Here is a 22,773-nt window from a genome sequence, read left to right on the forward strand (position 1 = left end):
TCTCTGTCTTGTCTCTATCTCTGTCCATCCTCCCTCCTCTCTCTGTCTTTCTCTCTCTGTCTCTATCTCTGTCTCTATCTCTGTCCATCCTCCCTCCTCTCTCTGTCTTTCTCTCTCTGTCTCTATCTCTGCCCATCCTCCCCCCTCTCTCTGTCTTTCTCTCTCTGTCTCTATCTCTGTCCATCCTCCCTCCTCTCTCTGTCTTTCTCTCTCTGTCTCTATCTCTGTCTCTATCTCTGTCCATCCTCCATCCTCTCTCTGTCTTTCTCTCTCTGTCTCTATCTCTGTCTCTATCTCTGTCCATCCTCCCTCCTCTCTCTGTCTTTCTCTCTCTGTCTCTATCTCTGTCCATCCTCCCTCCTCTCTATGTCTTTCTCTCTCTGTCTCTATCTCTGTCTCTATCTCTGTCCATCCTCCCTCCTCTCTCTGTCTTTCTCTCTCTGTCTCTATCTCTGTCTCTATCTCTGTCCATCCTCCCTCCTCTCTCTGTCTTTCTCTCTCTGTCTCTATCTCTGTCCATCCTCCCTCCTCTCTCTGTCTTTCTCTCTCTGTCTCTCACTCTCTGTAATTTAGGAAACATCTCTCTTATTGTTATTTCTCACTCCTCTCTCGCCTTCTCTTTCTCTTTCTCTTTCTCCTTCCTTCCTTCCTTCCTTCCTTCCTTCCTTCCTTCCTTCCTTCCTTCCTTCCTTCCTTCCTTCCTTCCTTCCTTCCTTCCTTCCTTCCTTCCTTCCTTCCTTCCTTCCTTCCTTCCTTCCTTCCTTCCTTCCTTCCTGCCTTCCTTCCTTCCTTCCTTCCTTCCTTCCTTCTCTCTCTCTCTCTCTCTCTCTCTCCACCCCCTCTCTCACAACACCAGATTATAACACTGACTCATCCCTTCACTGCCAGATTGATAGACGGTCTGTTTTTATCTGAAACATATTAATTCACCCGGCTGACAAAAACACTTAATTCCCTTGGCAGACAGTGCTAGATACATTTAAAGTGATTATCTTGCTGATGGACGTGAGAGACACAGCATAGTGTTTTCAAGAGGCCCGGGCTGTCATGTGTGGTCTCCTGGCATTGGTGTGTGTGTGTGTGCGCGAGCGCATGTGTTTGTGCATGTGCAGTCCTGCCCTGTCTGTCTCTCTCACTGATTCTGACGTGTGAGGTATTTTGTTCACCCTCAGGTTAACACTGAGTGGCGTTCTTTAAAAACACTACTGCAAAACAAACGGGAGCCTATAGGTAACCAGATCTGATGCTATCAGCTAATGTTGTTGATTGCTTCTGTTTACCAATCACTGAGAGTGTGACCTAGGGCCAACCACTTGAGCCCTGGAGCTCTGCCCAGATTCACTCTGCACTAATTATTGTGTGTGTGTGTGTGTGTGTGTGTGTGTGTGTGTGTGTGTGTGTGTGTGTGTGTGTGTGTGTGTGTGTGTGTGTGTGTGTGTGTGTGTGTGTGTGTGTGTGTGTGTGTGTGTGTGTGTGTGTGTGTGTGTTCGAGTTTGAGTGGTCACACGTTTAACGACTAGATTAGAGTTGGCCACTCCTGCCATATCTTACATATTGAAGTAGCCCCCAGAAAGACTCAAGAGAGTTCCAACCTAATTCAGAATAAGACATTTTATTTTTCAACAATTACAAAGAACAAAATATTTTAAAATCATATTTATATCTTACATCAGCTGTACAGAGATGACGTGTTTTTTCTAAATGATTCCGGAACAAGAACTGAACTAGAAAACCGAAGAGTATTTAAGTCGATGAAAAAATATTTGTCAGTACAAAGTAGAAAAAAAGATGTTGAACTGAAAATGGAATCCATAATATTGTACCCTGATGCAGTGTTTAGGCCTCTTAACTGGTCACAAAGTATTTTACAAAATAATACCATGGCCTCTTATAATAGCAAAACAAAATCTTGGCCTCTTTGGTTCCATGATTAGGTATAATACATTTGAACAGAACTCAATTTGCTTTCTATAAAAATAACTTTTTTTCCAATGGCAGTTTCTTTATTTTTTTAACTAATCACGCAACTTTTCAGTGCAAATATTGTAACTATCATTCACTTTGAAGAGGAAGCAAAAGATTACATTTCAAGTACTGGTAATAGTTAATAACTGGAACTAAAAGTTCAGTTTGTCTGGTGTCTGTGGGTCAATACTATACATTGCATAGCTCATGCGGCACTTATATTTAAAAGGATTGTGAGCAAGGGTCGGTGTACCACATTGTACTCTTTAAAGGCATTTCAATCTGCAAGTGCTATTTAATGTGCATTAGGAAGTGCTATACTGCACCAGGACTTTAACCGAGCAATATGGTAACTCTTCGCTTTTGATTTTCTGACTGAAATGAGAGGGAAACTGGTTGTGCTACAGCTGTTGAAGAAATTAAACTCTTCCCGTTAAAAGTGTGAACAAAAGAAGGAAGGACTCAGAAGAAAGTAACAGAAGGTAAGTGTTTTTCCCCTATTGTCACTGTTTCATATCACAGCCTAAACTCCCAGGTTTTGATGACAGCTTCAGCATTCGCATGGTGTGTTGGAATGTATTTTTATGTTCTGCTCACTCTGACTTGGAAGCCATTTTCATTTCCGGATGCTGGCCCGTAAAATGAAAACGGTTTTATATAAAAATGGAATCTTGTGACACATCAACAAGATGTATTTCTTGTTATAAGTGCTGAAGTTGTACAAGAGGTGAGTTATCAGGGCTTTCACTATAGGTTTTGCAGTTATACTTTCTTGAAAGAGGCAGGGTTGGGAATTGTCTATCAGCAAGTGCACCTCCTTCATAATCTCAGGCTCTGTTCCACCTTCGTCAGAGTATCGAAATAGAACTCTCCATTTTCAGGATAGAAATGGCAATCTTGGAAATATATATAATGTGAAGTACCAGTTAGTTCCAATCCCTCTGATAATGACACCTACATGATTTGGGATTGAATCATATGTTCACATGTTGGCAAAAGAAAAAAGGCTTCGACCAGAGAATATTATTAACAAACATAAATATATATACAAGTGTTTGTTCAGGCATATGTGAGAATGAGTGTGTAGGATATGCGTAAATGAATGAAGTTGTGTGTGCATGTGCGTATGCCTTATGTCCATAAATATCACTTTGATTTCTATAATTAATTTTGGAATATCTTTTTCTTGTTTACAAATGTTCATAAACGTCCACTTGAAGCACATGCAGTCTCAACTCAAGCACATCCACACTCCTCCACGATCATATTGGGTACGTCTCTCTTGACGATGTTGTATTCATCGTCGAAGTAGAGCATTGACATGGTGCTGAGCTTGGTGGGGATGCAACAGGAGTTCATGGAGCCGGGGCTCATGCCTCTCATCCGATACTGATTGACCACTGCAGTGTGGAAGGACGACGCCGACCCTGGCACTCCCGCCATGTACGCTGGACAGTTGCCCTCGCAGTAATTCCCAAAGTACCCCGACGGTGCGATGATCCAGTCGTTCCAGCCAATGAGGCGGAAGTCTATGTAGAACTGCTGTCTGCAGCACAGGCTACTGCTCCCGTCACACTCCAGCCCCCTCTTCCTGATGCGGTGCTTGTTGTCTGCTTGCCTGGCCTGTACGACTAGAAACGGCCTGTGGGACTCGTCGTTCTGGTTCACGAGGATCGGTAAGACCGCCAGGTCCTCGCAGCCCTCACAGCGCACGTCCAGGTTCTGCCGCCGGCCGCCCTTCTCGAACACCATCTGGATAGCGTTGGTCAGGGGGAAGGTGTGCCAACCGCTCCTCTTCAGCTCGACACGCTTTTCCACCAGGTTCCACTTGCTGCCCAGGCCAGGCTCCTGGTAGTACACCTTGACTGTGACCTTCCTCCGCTGGCCCTTGTCCAGGGTGTTAGGAAGCAGCCTTAAATACAGCCACAAGGTGGCCTGGGTCACATACAGGTGCTGGTTTCCCTCGTTAGAGATCAGGAAAAACAGGCTGGATTTAGATGATACCAGCTCATCTGGGAAAGACAGGAACAGAACAGGAAAAGTCAGTTAAAAGTCAGTTTAAACCTATAACGGTTAGTATGGCAATGCTAAAAGAGGAGACAAACACACAGATTCATTGGCTATATGGTGTAAACAAACATCTTTCAAAAACCTTACTGCTATTGGACAAAGCGTCAAGAAGATACTACCACACTGGGTGGTCCCAAGCTTGGATTGTTGGATGAATAGGTGGACAAGAACTGGGCACATTGGGAACAGTTCAACAGTTTGGGATTAAATTGAGATAGACGGTTACTATGGCCTCCCTGGTTATAGCCTGTCTTAATGTCATCTTTATCTGGCCTGGGATGTAAACAGAGTTTGTACTGGTACTAAAGGGATTTGGTGGATGGGTGTACACTGGGAGACAGCTCTAACAGAGACACTCAGCCTCTTCTTGGTCCAGGACCCGTATTCAGAAAACGTCTCAGGGTGCTGATCCAGGATCAGTTTTGTATTTTAGACAATCATGAATCCTAGATCAGCACTCCTACTCTGAGGTGCTTTATGAATACAGGCCCTGGTCTTGTCACATAGGCCTACATGAGGACTGCAATGACAGCGCAGCATCAGCAGGTCTGGAATCAGTTCCAGCTGGCCCTTGCCTATAGGGAGCCTTGACAGTGACAATAACAGTACAGATCTGGGATCAGGCCCACTTGAAGTTGCCCCCTGGCCCTGAGTCAGGCTGGGTATGGGGAAGAAGGCTTATCAGAGCCAAGTACAAAGGCTCAAAGGCTTTGCTGTGAATACTGCAGAAAAATGAGAGCTTACTGAGCCTAAATGCTTACACAATGCACACTAATGTGATGTAAAGGAAGCAAATGCATGGTAAAGCCAGGCACATTGAGTGAAGAGGAGCACAGCTTCACTGTGGATTTATGACGAAGGAAAAAAGGAATTTACATGAAACTAGCTGGCCTTCCCAACAACCCAACTATCACCACAGAAACCTTTTCTGGCTGTACAGTGTGTGCCAATGTTTAGTCGTTTTTTGCTTGTGCCATATTGTTTTCATGTGTGGGTAGGTTCAGGTTCGGGTTAGGGTAGGGTCAGGGTCCAAAGTCAAATTCAAATCTAACTTGCACTTGTCACATGACATGACCAAAACAACTCCTACTCTTCCACACTCTTCAGTAGCTAAGGCAGTAACTGAAACAGATGGTTTCTCCCCAGTCCTCCAGCGAGAGTGAAAACGTCTAACCTGAGAGACCATCAGCAGCACTCTACATGGATACTCTGTGACTGACTGAGCAACATGCAGCTTTCAGGTGGAGGAAAGTGGGAAAACGCACACATGTCAAGGGTCACCTCTCCAGCCTGAACACTGAGCTGTGCTGCCTGCCTATCTGCCTGCCTGCCTGTTTGCTTGCCGCCCAAAGTGAGGGGACCCGACCTGGGCGGGCCTGGGCCCCATCATCAGGCATCAGCTATAATGGAGGCTGCCCTGGCCTGCCCAGCCAGTCTCCATCTGCACTGCCTCACACATCACAAGACAGGTAATCTCCTTGTTATTACTCAACTCAAAGACTTAGTCAACAGACAGCTATAGACCACACTCTGACTGTACTAGCACCAGGCCATGGGTGGCAGCACAGCTGTCAAGACGTGACCAACAATAAGCAAAAAGCTAAGACCTAGTGTCTCCTGATTTGAAATGGATGTTCTATTTATCTTCTGTTTACCAATGGATGACTGTGATATATTACTGTATCGGTTATTTCTTCTTTCAACAGGGGAGGCGGGAAGAGGGGGGCTTTTTGAAACAAATCTAAGAGGTCCATTTTTCACTCTGTGAGTAAAGAGGGAAATTGTCTCAGATGGAACAGGATACTCAAGAACAGAATACTCCCCAAAAAGACACATCCAATCAGAAAGTGGTTTGTCAGGTGATCTTATGAGAGCACCAATGCCGTATACAGCATTCTTTCTTTATCCTTCTCAGGAACAGAAACAGAGTTGCAGGGAAAGCGTCTTTAGATGCTATCACTATAGCTGACATCGTGGCATCTTTGTCAGGCAACTGCTGTAGTAACCGTACGCAACAACGGCAAATACAAGGTCTAACATACAAGCATGATGAAGTCAATGAGTACTGTGCAGGCAGGAACCAAGTCCCACTCTAGGACTATATAAGGGAGATGGTCCCTCACACCATGCATTCTAATACGGAACAGTCAGTGGCAGTGAGTTCACCATTCCAGTTCACTCTACATTCAGCATGCATGGTCCTGACACAAAGCGCTGACCTTATGTAGATGTACAGCCATTCTAAAGCAGCCCTGATTTCAGGTCAGCTTGTCAGGGTTATTCAGCTGTCCCCATAGGAGAACCCTTTTGGGTTCCATATAGAACCCTCTGTGAAAAGAGTTCGACAAGGAACCCAAAAGGGTTCTACCTGGAACCAAAAGGGTTCCACCTGGAACCAAAAAGGGTTCTCCTATGAGGACAGCCGAATAACCCTTTTAGGTTCTAGATAGCACAATTATTTCTAAGTGTATTTGAGAAGCACCAAACAGGGTTGGTTTTGATCAGCTAACCAAATCACTGACACTAAGAGAGATGCGCAGCCGGTTAGAGAAACTCTGGGGTGACTTAAACTGCTGTAAGAATAAGAGGCAATAAGAGGATTGATTTGAATACACGTGGGCCCAAGCAGGTGGCATCATTGATCATTTCCAGTCCCCCTTCAGCATCTCTAAGCAAATTGTTCCGTGAGCTCTTCTCAGTGCCACGACCAGCTGGCAGCAGCTACCACCCTGGGTAATACTGCCAACTGGCAAGGAGGGCAAAGAGGCACAAGGAAGGCAACCCAACTGAATCTACACAAATATACAGTACAAAGTTACAGAGCTTTTGTGAATAATGTGAAAATATTATGGGGCTTTTCAAATCTTTTTGGGATTGTCCATATCATTCCTTCTAATGTGAATGTGATATTATACCTACCCTTAATCTATTCTATGCAAACCATGGATTGTACGTGTTGTTTTGAAGATGAGTGCTATGAGGCTGTTATGGTGACATTATTTATGAGTCTCTGGGGTGTGAACCTAAGCCTGAGGACACACTTTTTCTATGCTCACACTCTAACAAATGCTTGGATGTTTGGTTGACCTAACTGCTGGGTTGCAGGTGTTGGGTCACGATCTTTTCTTTAGAAACCGCTGGGTTATTGACGCTGGGTTATTGAGATATGACCCAGAGGATCAGAAGACTGGAGGCATCGTTTAGTAAGGGGCGTGGCATTCAGATAGTTATTTTTAGCCACCTGAGTAAATGTCATTCCTGTTCATCTGTTCTGTTGAATAGCTATCACATGCTATGGTTAAACGTGGACTTCTTTGTAGCTTTAATGATGCGTATAGAAGTGTACAGTATATAAGCATCATACCCTAAGTTCCCTAAAAGCCTCTGTAAATCCCATCGTTGGGATACAACAAGGTGGTATACCTTATTATAATATGTCATGAATAAAAACATTATTTGCAGTATGATGAACATGATGAACAGGAATTACATTTATGATGTTAGATAAGGTCTCTGACACTAACAGTTGTCCTCTCAAGACGAAGCTTCTTACTGTGACCAATGCCTGTAGCATGACCCAGGTTATCACTCAACCAACTGGAGCGCATACCAGTAGTGTATTGATCATCTCTTCACTAACGCTGAAGAGCTTCGCTCCAGAGCAATATCAGTTCCCATTGGCTGTAGTGACCATAACATTGTGGCAATAACAGGGAAAGCTAAATTAGCAAAGGCAGAGTTATTTATAAGAGGTCATACAAAATGTTTTGTTGAAGAAGTAAAATATTGATGTTGGTCTGATGTGTATAAGGAGGAGAATCCAGATGCAGCACTTGGGAGTATTTGTAAAATGATTCTTGCCAATTGTTGACAAACATTCACCTGTTAAGAAACTAAGTGTGAGAACTGTTAGAGCCCCCTGGATCAATGATGAATTGAATAATTTTATGGTTCAAAGAAATTATGCAAAAACAGTGGCAAACAAGTCATGCTGCTCATCTGATTGGTTGACATACTGTACATTGAGACATTTTGTGACCAAATTGAACATTGAAATTGATGGGTCATTTATAACGAAACCTTTTGATATAGGCAATGATTTCAATGGCTATTTCAACCTGTAAAGTAGACAAACTGAGAAGTTAAATGACAACATTGAACAGTGAACCATCATATTTGTGCATTGAAGATCTAATATTGAAAGAGAAGGATTGCAATGTTAAATTTGGTCAAGTTTGAGTAGAAGAGGTTGAAAAGCGGTGGTTATCCATCAATAATGATAAGGCACCAGGTACAGACAACCTAGATGGGAAACTATTGAGAATTGTAGCAGACTGTATTGCCACCTCTATTTGCCATGTCTTTAACCCAAGCCTAAAGGAGTGTGTCCACAGTCGTGGAAGGAAGCTAAAGTAATTCCACTCCCTAAAAATAGTAAAGCACCATTTGCTGCCTGTTCTTAGTAAACTAACGGAGAGAATTGTGTTTGAACAAATACAATGCTATTTTTTAAAGAACAAGTTAACTACTTGTCATGTTTTGTCATTGATTATCATGTCTTGTCCCTGTGCTTCCCTTCTATTCGTTTCCCTCTGCTGGTCTTATTAGGTTCTTTCCCTCTTTCTTTCCCTCTCTCGCTCTCTCTCTCTATCGTTCCGTTCCTGCTCCCAGCTGTTCCTCATTCTCCTAACTACCTCATTTACTCTTTCACACCTGTCCCCTATTTTGCCCTCTGATTAGAGTCCCTATTTCTCCCCTCTGTTTTCCGCTTCTGTCCTTGTCGGATCCTTGTTTGATGTTTGCTGTTCTGTGCCCTTGTTCCGCCCTGTCGTGTTTTTGCCTTCTTCAGATGCTGCATGTGAGCAGGTGTCTATGTCAGCTACGGCCTGTGCCTTTCCCGAAGCGACCTGCAGTCTGTGGTCGCGTCTCCAGTCGTTCCTCTCTACTGACGAGAGGATTTCAGTTTTCCTGTTTTGGATTTACCTAAGATAATATCCAGGAGTATCGTGTTTTGTTTAAGACTGGAATAAAGACTCTGTTTCTATTAAGTCGCTTTTGGGTCCTCATTCACCAGCATAACAGAAGGATCCGACCAAGAATGGACCCAGCGACTACGGATTCTCGCAACACTGCCGTCGAGTTCCAGGGAGCAATGCTCGGCAGACACGAGCAGGAATTGTCTGCTGCTCGTCATGCCGTTGAGACCCTGGCCGCTCAGGTCTCCGACCTCTCAGGACAGTTTCAGAGTCTTCGTCTCGTGCCACCAGCTACTTCCTGGTCTTCCGAGTCTCCGGAACCTAGGGTTAATAACCCACCATGTTACTCTGGGCAGCCCACTGAGTGTCGCTCCTTTCTCACCCAGTGTGATATTGTGTTCTCTCTCCAGCCCAACACATACTCAAGAGAGAGAGCTCGGATCGCTTACGTCATATCACTCCTTACTGGTCGGGCTCGGGAGTGGGGCACAGCTATCTGGGAGGCAAGGGCTGAGTGTTCTAACGATTATCAGAACTTTAAAGAGGAGATGATACGGGTTTTTGATCGTCCAGTTTTTGGGAAGGAGGCTTCCAGGGCCCTGGCTTCCCTATGTCAAGGTGATCGATCCATAACGGATTACTCTATAGAGTTTCGCACTCTTGCTGCCTCCAGTGACTGGAACGAGCCGGCGTTGCTCGCTCGTTTTCTGGAGGGACTCCACGCTGAGGTTAAGGATGAGATTCTCTCCCGGGAGGTTCCTTCCAGCGTGGACTCTTTGATTGCACTCGCCATCCGCATAGAACGACGGGTAGATCTTCGTCACCGAGCTCGTGGAAGAGAGCTCGCGTTAACGGTGTTCCCCCTCTCCGCATCTCAACCATCTCCTCCCACCGGCTCAGAGACTGAGCCCATGCAGCTGGGAGGTATTCGCATCTCGACTAAGGAGAGGGAACGGAGAATCACCAACCGCCTTTGCCTCTATTGCGGTTCTGCTGGACATTTTGTCATGTCATGTCCAGTAAAAGCCAGAGCTCATCAGTAAGCGGAGGGCTACTGGTGAGCGCTACTACTCAGGTCTCTCCATCAAGATCCTGTACTACCTTGTCGGTCCATCTATGCTGGACCGGTTCGGCTGCTTCCTGCAGTGCCTTGATAGACTCTGGGGCTGAGGGTTGTTTTATGGACGAAGCATGGGCTCGGAAACATGACATTCCTCTCAGACAGTTAGGGAAGCCCACGCCCATGTTCGCCTTAGATGGTAGTCTTCTCCCCAGTATCAGATGTGAGACACTACCTTTAACCCTCACAGTATCTGGTAACCACAGTGAGACCATTTCCTTTTTGATTTTTCGTTCACCTTTTACACCTGTTGTTTTGGGTCATCCCTGGCTAGTATGTCATAATCCTTCTATTAATTGGTCTAGTAATTCTATCCTATCCTGGAACGTTTCTTGTCATGTGAAGTGTTTAATGTCTGCTATCCCTCCTGTTTCTTCTGTCCCCTCTTCTCAGGAGGAACCTGGTGATTTGACAGGAGTGCCGGAGGAATATCATGATCTGCGCACGGTCTTCAGTCGGTCCAGAGCCAACTCTCTTCCTCCTCACCGGTCGTATGATTGTTGTATTGATCTCCTTCCGGGGACCACTCCCCCTCGGGGTAGACTATACTCTCTGTCGGCTCCCGAACGTAAGGCTCTCGAGGATTATCTGTCTGTTTCTCTCGACGCCGGTACTGTGGTGCCTTCTTCCTCTCCCGCCGGAGCGGGGTTTTTTTTTGTTAAGAAGAAGGACGGTACTCTGCGCCCCTGCGTGGATTATCGAGGGCTGAATGACATAACGGTTAAGAATCGTTATCCGCTTCCCCTTATGTCGTCAGCCTTCGAGATTCTGCAGGGAGCCAGGTTCTTTACTAAGTTGGACCTTCGTAACGCTTACCATCTCGTGCGCATCAGAGAGGGGGACGAGTGGAAAACGGCGTTTAACACTCCGTTAGGGCATTTTGAATACCGGGTTCTGCCGTTCGGTCTCGCTAATGCTCCAGCTGTCTTTCAGGCATTAGTTAATGATGTACTGAGAGACATGCTGAACATCTTTGTTTTCGTTTACCTTGACGATATCCTGATTTTTTCACCGTCACTCGAGATTCATGTTCAGCACGTTCGACGTGTACTCCAGCGCCTTTTAGAGAATTGTCTCTACGTGAAGGCTGAGAAGTGCGCCTTTCATGTCTCCTCTGTCACATTTCTCGGTTCTGTTATTTCCGCTGAAGGCATTCAGATGGACCCCGCTAAGGTCCAGGCTGTCAGCGATTGGCCCGTTCCTAAGTCACGTGTCGAGTTGCAGCGCTTTCTCGGTTTCGCTAATTTCTATCGGCGTTTCATTCATAATTTCGGTCAAGTGGCTGCCCCTCTCACAGCTCTGACTTCTGTCAAGACGTGCTTTAAGTGGTCCGGTTCCGCCCAGGGAGCTTTTGATCTCCTCAAGAAGCGTTTTACATCCGCTCCTATCCTTGTTACTCCTGACGTCACTAAACAATTCATTGTCGAGGTTGACGCTTCAGAGGTGGGCGTGGGAGCCATTCTGTCCCAGCGCTTCCATTCTGACGATAAGGTCCATCCTTGCGCTTATTTTTCTCATCGCCTGTCGCCATCGGAACGCAACTATGATGTGGGTAACCGCGAACTGCTCGCCATCCGCTTAGCCATAGGCGAATGGCGACAGTGGTTGGAGGGGGCGACCGTCCCTTTTGTCGTTTGGACTGACCATAAGAACCTTGAGTACATCCGTTCTGCCAAACGACTTAATGCACGTCAAGCTCGTTGGGCGTTGTTTTTCGCTCGTTTCGAGTTCGTGATTTCTTATCGCCCGGGAAATAAGAACACCAAGCCTGATGCCTTATCCCGTCTCTTTAGTTCTTCTGTGGCTTCTACCGACCCCGAGGGGATTCTCCCTGAAGGGCGTGTTGTCGGGTTGACTGTCTGGGGAATTGAGAGACAGGTAAAGCAAGCACTCACTCACACTGCGTCGCCGCGCGCTTGTCCTAGTAACCTTCTGTTCGTTCCTGTCTCTACTCGTCTGGCTGTTCTTCAGTGGGCTCACTCTGCCAAGTTAGCTGGCCACCCCGGCGTTCGGGGTACGCTTGCTTCTATTCGCCAGCGGTTTTGGTGGCCTACTCAGGAGCGTGACACGCGCCGTTTCGTGGCTGCTTGTTCGGACTGCGCGCAGACTAAGTCAGGTAACTCTCCTCCTGCCGGTCGTCTCAGACCGCTTCCCATTCCTTCTCGACCATGGTCTCACATCGCCTTAGACTTTATTACCGGTCTGCCTTCGTCTGCGGGGAAGACTGTGATTCTTACGGTTGTCGATAGGTTCTCTAAGGCGGCACATTTCATTCCCCTCGCTAAGCTTCCTTCCGCTAAGGAGACGGCACAAATCATCATTGAGAATGTGTTCAGAATTCATGGCCTCCCGTTAGACGCCGTTTCAGACAGAGGCCCGCAATTCACGTCACAGTTTTGGAGGGAGTTCTGTCGTTTGATTGGTGCTTCCGTCAGTCTCTCTTCCGGGTTTCATCCCCAGTCTAACGGTCAAGCAGAAAGGGCCAATCAGTCGATTGGTCGCATATTACGCAGCCTTTCTTTTCGAAACCCTGCGTCTTGGGCAGAACAGCTCCCCTGGGCAGAATACGCTCACAACTCGCTTCCTTCGTCTGCTACCGGGCTATCTCCGTTTCAGAGTAGTCTTGGGTACCAGCCTCCTCTGTTCTCGTCCCAGCTCGCCGAGTCCAGCGTTCCCTCCGCTCAGGCTTTTGTCCAACGTTGTGAGCGCACCTGGAGGAGGGTCAGGTCTGCACTTTGCCGTTACAGGGCGCAGACTGTGAGAGCCGCCAATAAACGTAGGATTAAGAGTCCTAGGTATTGTCGCGGTCAGAGAGTGTGGCTTTCCACTCGTAACCTTCCCCTTACGACAGCTTCTCGCAAGTTGACTCCGCGGTTCATTGGTCCGTTCCGTGTCTCTCAGGTCGTCAATCCTGTCGCTGTGCGACTGCTTCTTCCGCGACATCTTCGTCGCGTCCACCCTGTCTTCCATGTCTCCTGTGTCAAGCCTTTTCTTCGCGCCCCCGTTCGTCTTCCCTCCCCCCCCCCCGTCCTTGTCGAGGGCGCACCTATTTACAAGGTACGGAAGATCATGGACATGCGTTCTCGGGGACGTGGTCACCAGTACTTAGTGGATTGGGAGGGTTACGGTCCTGAGGAGAGGAGTTGGGTTCCATCTCGGGACGTGCTGGACCGTTCGTTGATTGATGATTTCCTCCGTTGCCGCCAGGGTTCCTCCTCGAGTGCGCCAGGAGGCGCTCGGTGAGTGGGGGGGTACTGTCATGTTTTGTCATTGATTATCATGTCTTGTCCCTGTGCTTCCCTTCTATTCGTTTCCCTCTGCTGGTCTTATTAGGTTCTTTCCCTCTTTCTTTCCCTCTCTCGCTCTCTCTCTCTATCGTTCCGTTCCTGCTCCCAGCTGTTCCTCATTCTCCTAACTACCTCATTTACTCTTTCACACCTGTCCCCTATTTTGCCCTCTGATTAGAGTCCCTATTTCTCCCTCTGTTTTCCGCTTCTGTCCTTGTCGGATCCTTGTTTGATGTTTGCTGTTCTGTGCCCTTGTTCCGCCCTGTCGTGTTTTTGCCTTCTTCAGATGCTGCATGTGAGCAGGTGTCTATGTCAGCTACGGCCTGTGCCTTCCCGAAGCGACCTGCAGTCTGTGGTCGCGTCTCCAGTCGTTCCTCTCTACTGACGAGAGGATTTCAGTTTTCCTGTTTTGGATTTACCTAAGATAATATCCAGGAGTATCGTGTTTTGTTTAAGACTGGAATAAAGACTCTGTTTCTATTAAGTCGCTTTTGGGTCCTCATTCACCAGCATAACACTACTGACTTTTAAAATACATATAGGGAAGAGCACTCAACTTGTGCTGGACTGACTCAGATGACTGATGATTGAATAAAATAAATGGATAATAATATGATAGTTGGAGATGTATTATTAGATTTCAGTGCAGCCGTTGACGTTATTGATCATAATTGGTTATGAAAAAACTCACTTGTTATGGTTTTACATAACCTGCCATTACGTGGTTGGAGAGTTACTAATTCAATAGAACTCAGAGAGTATTTTTCAATGGAAGCTTCTCTAACATCAGATATGTAAAGTGTGGTATCCCTCAGGGCAGTTGCCTTGGGCTGTTAATCTTCTCTATTTTTACAAATGATTTGCTAATTGTCTTACAAGAAGCTAAAATCACTATGTATGCTGATGATTGCACACTCTACGCATCAGCACCTACAGCCAGTGAGCTCACTGAGACTCTTGGCAAGGAGTTACAGTCAGTGCTAGAATGGGTAATAAACAACAGACTGGTCTTAAATACATCTAAAAACCAAAAGCATTTTATTTGGTTGAAAGCATTCTCTTAGACCTAAACCTCAACTGGAGTTGTGCATAAAGGATGTGACCACTGAACAAGTTGAAGAAGCTGAACTCCTAGAAGTAACATTGGATAGTCAGTTATTATGGTCAAGTCATATTGACAAAGTTGTTGTGAAGATGGAGTGAGGTATGTCTGTTATAAAAATATGTTCCTCATTTTCGAAAACAAAGATCAACTGTACTAGTTGTTCAGGCTGTGGTCTTGTCCCATCTTGATTACTGTCTGGTAATATGGTCAGTTGCAGCAAAGAAAGACCTAGAAAAGCTGCAGCTTGCTCAGAACAAAGCAGAACGCCATACCCTTAAACTGCATACACAGAACTAACATCAACAACATGCATGATAGTCTTTCATGGTTGAGGGTTGAGGAGAAATTGATTACTTCTCTTGTAGTCTTTATAAGAAACATTCGTGTGTTGAAAATGCCTAACCACTTGTATAATCTATTTGCATACTCTTCAAACAGACATACCGCACCAGACACACAACTATGGGTCTCTTCACTGTACCCAAACCCAACACAGATTTAATGCGTAGCTCAGGTATGTATAGAGCCATGTCATCATGGAATGCTCTGCTACCAGAGGTTACTCAGGCAAAAGAAAGTCTAGCTTTAAAAGACAGATTTAAAAAACATATCGTGTCACAACGCCTCTCCTATTTCTAAATATCTAATTTAACTGTACTCCATATAAGAATATTGATATGTACAGTTGAAGTCGGAAGTTTACATACACTTAGGTTGGAGTCATTAAAACTCGTTTTTCAACCACTCCACAAATTTCTTGTTAACAAACTATAGTTTTGCCAAGTTGGTTAGGACATCTACTTTGTGCATGACACAAGTAATTTTTCCAACAATTGTTTACAGACAGATTATTTTACTTATATCACAATTCCAGTGGGTCAGAAGTTTACATACACTAAGTTGACTGTGCCTTTAAACAGCTTGGAAAATTCCAGAAAATGATGTCATGGCTTTAGAAGCTTCTGATAGGCTAATTGACATCTTTTGAGTCAATTGGAGGTGTACGTGTGGATGTATTTCAAGGGCTATCTTCAAACTCAGTGCCTCTTTGATTGACATCATGGGAAAATCAAAAGAAATCAGCCAAGACCTCAGAAAAAAATGTGTAGACCTCCACAAGCCTGGTTTCCAAACGCCTGAAGGTACCACGTGCATCTGTACAAACAATAGTATGCAAGTATAAGCACCATGGGACCATGCAGCCGTCATACCGCTCAGGAAGGAGACGCGTTCTGTCTCCTGGAGATTAACATACTTTGGTGCGAAAAGTGCAAATCAATCCCAGAACAACAGCAAAGGACCTTGTGAAGATGCTGGAGGAAACAGGTACAAAAGTATTTTTATTCACAGTAAAACGAGTGCTATATCGACATAACCTGAAAGGCCACTCAGCAAGGAAGAAGCCACTGCTCCAAAACCGCCGTAAAAGAGCCAGACTACGGTTTGCAACTGTACATGGGGACAAAGTACTTTTTTGGAGAAATGTCCTCTGATGTGATGAAAAAAAAATAGAACTGTTTGGCCATAATAACCATCGTTATGTTTAGAGGAAAAAGGGGGACGCTTGCAAGTCGAAGAACACCATCCCAACCGTGAAGCACGGGGGTGGCAGCATCATGTTCCAACTTCCGGCGCCGAACAGGATGGCTGCCTCGCTTCGCGTTCCTTGGAAAATATGCAGTATTTTGTTTTTCTATGTGTTATTTCTTACATTGGTACCCCGGGTGATCTTAAGTTTCATTACATACAGCCGGGAGGAACTACTGAATATACGATTAACGTCAACTAACCACCCTTCCTACCAGGAATATGACTTTCCCGAAACGGATCCAGTGTCTTGCCTTCCACCCAATACAATGGACCTGATCCCAGCCGGCGAAGCTACACGACGCCGAAAAAGGGGCAAACGTAGCGGTCTCCTGGTCAGGCTTCGGAGACGAGCACATCGCGCTCCACTCCCTAGCATACTACTCGCCAATGTCCAGTCTCTTGAGAATAAGGTCGATGAAATCCGAGCACGGGTAACATTCGAGAGAGACATCAGGGATTGCAACGTGCTCTGCTTCACGGAAACATGGCTAACTGAAAAGACGCTAACGGAGTCGGTGCAGCCAGCTGGTTTCTTCACGCATCGCGCAGACAGAAACATACATCTTTCTGGTAAGAAGAGGGGCGGGGGGGTATGCCTCATGATTAACGAGACGTGGTGTGACCATCATAACAACACTCAGGAACTAAAGTCATTCTGTTCACCTGATCTAGAACTCCTCACAATCAAATGTAGACCGCATTATCTACCAAGGGAATTCACTTCGGTCATAATCACAGCCGTATATATTCCCCCCCAAGCAGACACATCGATGGCCCTGAACGAACTCTATCTGACTCTCTGTAAACTGGAAACCACACACCCTGAGGCTGCATTCATCGTAGCTGGGGATTTTAACAAGGCTAATCTAAAAACAAAACTCCCTAAATTCTATCAGCACATCGATTGTCCGACCAGGGCTGGCAGAACTCTGGACCATTGTTATACTAACTTCCGCGACGCATATAAGGCCCTCCCCCGCCCTCCTTTCGGAAAAGCTGACCACGACTCCATTTTGTTGATTCCAGCCTACAAACAGAAATTAAAACTACAAGCTCCCGCGCTCAGGTCTGTTCAACGCTGGTCCGACCAATCTGAATCCACGCTTCAAGACTGCTTTGATCACGCGGATTGGAATATGTTCCGCACGGCGTCCAACAACAACAATGATGAATATGCAGATTCGGTGAGCGAGTTCATTAGGAAGTGCATTGACGATGTCGTACCCAGAGCAACGATTAAAACATTCCCAAACCAGAAACCGTGGATTAACGGCAGCATTCGCGTGAAACTGAAAGCGCGAACCACTGCTTTTAACCAGGGCAAGGTGACCGGAAACATGACCGAATACACACAGTGTAGCTATTCTCTCCGCAAGGCTATCAAACAGGCTAAGTCCCAGTACAGAGACAAAATTGAATCGCAATTCAACAGCTCAGACACAAGGGGTATGTGGCAGGGTCTACAGTCTATCACGGATTACAAAAAGAAAAGCAGCCCCGTCGCGGATCAGGATGTCTTGCTCCCAGACAGGCTAAATACCTTTTTTGCCCGCTTTGAGGATAATACAGTGCCACTGACACGGCCCACTACCAAAACCTGCGGGCTCTCCTTCACTGCAGCCGAGGTGAGTAAAACATTTAAACGTGTTAACCCTCGCAAGGCTGCAGGCCCAGACGGCATTCCCAGCCGCGTCCTCAGAGCATGCGCAGACCAGCTGGCTGGTGTGTTTACGGACATATTCAATCAATCCTTAGCCCAGTCTGCTGTTCCCACATGCTTCAAGAGGGCCACCATTGTTCCTGTTCCCAAGAAAGCTAAGGTAACTGAGCTAAACGACTACCGCCCCGTAGCACTCACTTCCGTCATCATGAAGTGCTTTGAGAGACTAGTCAAGGACCATATCACCTCCACCCTACCGGACACCCTAGACCCACTCCAATTTGCTTACCGACCCAATAGGTCCACAGACGACGCAATCGCAACCACACTGCACACTGCCCTAACCCATCTGGACAAGAGGAATACCTATGTGAGAATGCTGTTCATCGACTACAGCTCAGCATTTAACACCATAGTACCCTCCAAACTCGTCATCAAGCTCGAGACCCTGGGCCTCGACCCCGCCCTGTGCAACTGGGTCCTGGACTTCCTGACGGGCCGCCCCCAGGTGGTGAGGGTAGGTAACAACATCTCCACCCCGCTGATCCTCAACACTGGGGCCCCACAAGGGTGCGTTCTGAGCCCTCTCCTGTACTCCCTGTTCACCCACGACTGCGTGGCCATGCACGCCTCCAACTCAATCATCAAGTTTGCGGACGACACTACAGTGGTAGGCTTGATTACCAACAACGACGAGACGGCCTACAGGGAGGAGGTGAGGGCCCTCGGAGTGTGGTGTCAGGAAAATAACCTCACACTCAACGTCAACAAAACAAAGGAGATGATTGTGGACTTCAGGAAACAGCAGAGGGAGCTCCCCCCTATCCACATCGACGGGTCAGTAGTGGAGAAGGTGGAAAGTTTTAAGTTCCTCGGTGTACACATCACGGACAAACTGAATTGGTCCACCCACACAGACAGCGTTGTGAAGAAGGCGCAGCAGCGCCTCTTCAACCTCAGGAGGCTGAAGAAATTCGGCTTGTCACCAAAAGCACTCACAAACTTCTACAGATGCACAATCGAGAGCATCCTGTCGGGCTGTATCACCGCCTGGTACGGCAACTGCTCCGCACACAACCGTAAGGCTCTCCAGAGGGTAGTGAGGTCGGCAGAACGCATCACCCGGGGCAAACTACCTGCCCTCCAGGACACCTACACCACCCGATGTCACAGGAAGGCCATAAAGATCATCAAGGACAACAACCACCCAAGCCACTACCTGTTCACCCCGCTATCATCCAGAAGGCGAGGTCAGTACAGGTGCATCCAAGCAGGGACCGAGAGACTGAAAAACAGCTTCTATCTCAAGGCCATCAGACTGTTAAACAGCCACCACTAACATTTAGCGGCCGCTGCCAACAAACTGACTCAGCTCCAGCCACCTTAAAAATGGGAATTGATGGAAATTATGTAAAAATGTACCACCAGCCACTTTAAACAATGCCACCTAATATAATGTTTACATACCCTACATTACACATCTCTTATGTATATGTATATACTGTACTCTATATCATCTACTGCATCTTGCCATCTTATGTAATACATGGACCACTAGCCACTTTAAACTATGCCACTTTATGTTTACATACCCTACAGTACTCATCTCATAGGTATATACCGTACTCTATACCATCTACTGCACCTTGCCTATGCCGTCTGTACCATCACTCATTCATATATCTTTATGTACATATTCTTTATCCCTTTACACTTGCGTGTATAAGGTAGTAGTTGCGGAATTGTTAGGTTAGATTACTTGTTGTTATTACTGCATTGTCGGAACTAGAAGCACAAGCATTTCGCTACACTCGCATTAACATCTGCTAACCATGTGTATGTGACTAATAAATTTGATTTGATTTGATTTGATCATGTTGTGGGGGTGCTTTGCTGCAGGAGGGTCTGGTGCACTTCACAAAATAGATGGCATCGTGAGGAAGGAATATGATGTGGATATATTGAAGCAACATCTCAAGACATCAGTCAGGAAGTTAAAGCTTGGTCGCAAATGGGTCTTCCAAATGGACAATGACCCCAACCATACTTCCAAAGTTGTGGTAAAATGGCTTAAGGACAACAAAGTCAAGGTATTGGAGTGGCCATCACAAAGTCCTGACCTCAATCCTATATAAAATGTGTGGGCAGAACTGAAAAGGCGTGTGCGAGCAAGGAGGCCTACAAACCTGACTCAGTTACATCAGCTCTGTCAGGAGGAATGGGCCAAAATTCACCCAATTTATTGTGGGAAGCTTGTGGAAGGCTACATGAAACGTGTGACCCAAGTTAAACAATTTAAAGGCAATGCTACCAAATACTTGAGTGTATGTAAACTTCTGACCCACTGGGAATGTGATGAAAGGAATAAACGCTGAAATAAATCCTTATCTCTACTATTATTCTGGCATTTCACATTCTTAAAATAAAGTGGTGATCCTAACTGACTGAAGACAGGGCATTGTGAAAAACGGAGTTTAAATGTTTTTGGCTAAGGTGTATGTAAACTTTCGACTTCAACTGTATATGTGAATAGTGTGTAAATTGTGTTTTAGTTGAATCTTGGTGTCTTTCCTATATATAAAACTATTTTTGTTTTGAATTTATTGTAATATTTTATGTTATTCTTGTCTATTACTGTTCTGTACATTGTCATGTATTTGTAGGTTTCTATGTGGACCACAGGAGGTTGGTGGCACCATAATTGGGGAGGAAGGGCTCGTGGTAATGGCTGGAGCAGCATAGGTGGGATGGTATCAAATATAACAAACACGTGGTTTCCAAAAAATGACAACTGTAAATTTGACAAAACCTGGATCCCTTTTAGCCATGACCATAGCTAATGGGGATCCTAATAAACTAAACACATGGGTGGCCAATAAGATTTAGCTGAAAGCCATGCCCCTAATAAGACACGCCTCCTGAAAAGAACCTAAGGGGTTACATTCAAAAAGGCCCAGCTGCTAGGTACACCCAGCATGAGCGTAACAAATACCCAACTGATGGTTAAATTAACCCATGTTTGGGTAATCCCAACAAACCAACATGTTGGATTATTCACCCAACCCATCTGGCTGGGTCAAAATAACCCAACATGTGTTCTGTCCACTAGTTAACCAGCGCTGGGTTACCAAATAACCCAAAGTGTTTGCAGAACAGCTTGGCGAAAAGAATCATTTAAAACATCTAGAAATGATAAACACAAGCAACATTTGGTTTTGTTTCGTTTTATAATTCAAGCTATTTGACTGAATTTTCCTGTGTGCATGGAACCCGCATCAGTTGATTTCTGGTTTCATGTTCCCTACCCTTTAAATACAAATACACAATATTTAGAAAGTGGGCGACTACTGTGCCTACTGTAAGGAATTTGTGAATGTATTGTTTTCAAATCACAGACCCTTTCTGCTCTTAGCGGGTCCGGGGATGATGCGCGACATCACCTTGATCAACTGTGTGGTCCAAACTTTACGCACCAGACCCAGCTTGGTCTTTGCGTAAAAGTGGTTATATTTTTATTTATTTTTCCTAATACAATAGAGTAAACGGTAGCTTGCCTATAATATACAATATTTACACACCTGTCTCTGCGAAACTGATTATCTCCGAGCTTTCCTCCAACACCTCGTTGGCATTTCTGGTCGCGTGTCCATCCAGATTCGGGATTTCTACTCTCCCATCCTCGCGGACTTTACCAGCGTGGAGTTTCCGAAGCGCAGTCACCATCGCCGCCTTCGGGATAGGATGGGTGATGTTGGGTCTTACCCTCATCTGTAACCTGCTCAAGATATGCCTTTTCACCGCCTCCAGAAAGTCAATGTCCACCCGTCCCGATTCCTCGGGCTGACCGATGCCACACGAAGTGCAAGTTTCCTGAGCTACGGTTTGCGTCTCCGTTCCCGGCAAAGGGTTCAAGGATCCCGGCGCCGCTTCTTTGCAGCGGACAGTCAGCACACAAGCCACAAATAATGCCACTTTGATTATACAGTTAATCATTTTCTTTATGAAGAAAAAAGTCGTGATATTTCAAGTGCAATAAGCCTATAATTCGTTTTCTACAATAAAAAGGTATGCAAAATATTGATGTCAAATGTAGGCTCGGCGTTTTTAAGAAAATACGATTACGAATGAAAATAAATATAAAGTTGTAGAATCCCGTTAGTCCGTATACATTTGCAAGGAGTCCATGCAATAATAAATATTTCACTCAATTCAGGCGCATTTTGATGGAATTAAATATTCCTTTCACCGTAACTTGAAATATTCCCTTTATTTCGTGTCTGTGTTCATTCCCGATGTCTGTCACTCATTTGACTTCACTTCAGGGGCACATTGGGAGTCAAGTCCGTTCTGCTTGTCTCAATGACTTTTCTTCACCCTTTCAAGGTAACACAATTTAAAAACCAGTAGGCTACCATTATCCGTCAATTGAGTTTCAGTTCAATGCCTGACGTATCATGCCATGGTTTAATTGAACTGCAATCCGCAATAACCATCATTTAGAAACGAATAGAAGAGGACAAACTAAACGAATAGAAAATCACCCATTGGTTGATAAACTCAAGTCAGGATATTCCATAGATGGAAAAAGCTGAAGGGTCGGTCAAATAATAACTTATCGCATATTGTAGCATCCAGTTTGTCATTTGCTTTGGACTTATTCCTTCAGTTTTTGTTCCTGTGTATCCTTATTAAAATGCATCTTAATTGGTTTTGAATTCCCGATATGAAATTGCCCTGATATACTTGAGTACAAAGAGGTCTGATGATCGGACGAACCTTTCTCTTGCTAGGTCGATGTAGGAGCCCTCCATAGACTGAAAGTTTTTATACAAGGAGTTGAAACCACGTGGGACGTCCCACCAACTAGACAGACTCCTAGTATTTGGTAGGAGATTATGCATAGGCTTAAGGTAAACTATCCTCCTTAGCTCTCCTGTCCAGAGAAAATGCTTATGGCCTATGGAAAACGAATTAGGAGAGATAAAAAATGAATTAAGAAT

General features: G+C 45.5%; 1 protein-coding gene across 1 annotated transcript; it reads right to left on the minus strand.

The window, feature by feature from the left end:
- Nucleotides 1–1,593: 1,593 nt before the first annotated feature.
- On the minus strand, nt 1,594–22,571 carry LOC139566316 (inhibin beta B chain-like). Its single transcript, XM_071387430.1, has 2 exons — nt 21,352–22,571; nt 1,594–3,977 (listed from the first exon to the last, which is right to left on the minus strand). The coding sequence occupies exons 1-2, from the start codon at nt 21,764–21,766 to the stop codon at nt 3,202–3,204; spliced, it is 1,191 nt and encodes a 396-aa protein (XP_071243531.1). The 5' UTR covers nt 21,767–22,571; the 3' UTR covers nt 1,594–3,201.
- Between the last annotated feature and the right edge of the window lie 202 nt (nt 22,572–22,773).

The sequence above is a fragment of the Salvelinus alpinus genome, chromosome 38, assembly GCF_045679555.1.
Source record: "Salvelinus alpinus chromosome 38, SLU_Salpinus.1, whole genome shotgun sequence".
NCBI classification, from domain to species: Eukaryota; Metazoa; Chordata; class Actinopteri; order Salmoniformes; family Salmonidae; genus Salvelinus; species Salvelinus alpinus.

What these genes read in the sequence shown, in the direction of transcription:
- LOC139566316 (XM_071387430.1), bottom strand. Translation starts at nt 21,766, where the DNA reads ATGATTAACTGTATAATCAAAGTGGCATTATTTGTGGCTTGTGTGCTG. An exon ending in AATCAGTTTCGCAGAGACAG is followed by an intron (nt 3,978 to 21,351) that starts GTGTGTAAATAT and finishes TGTCTTTCCCAG; the next exon opens with ATGAGCTGGTATCATCTAAA.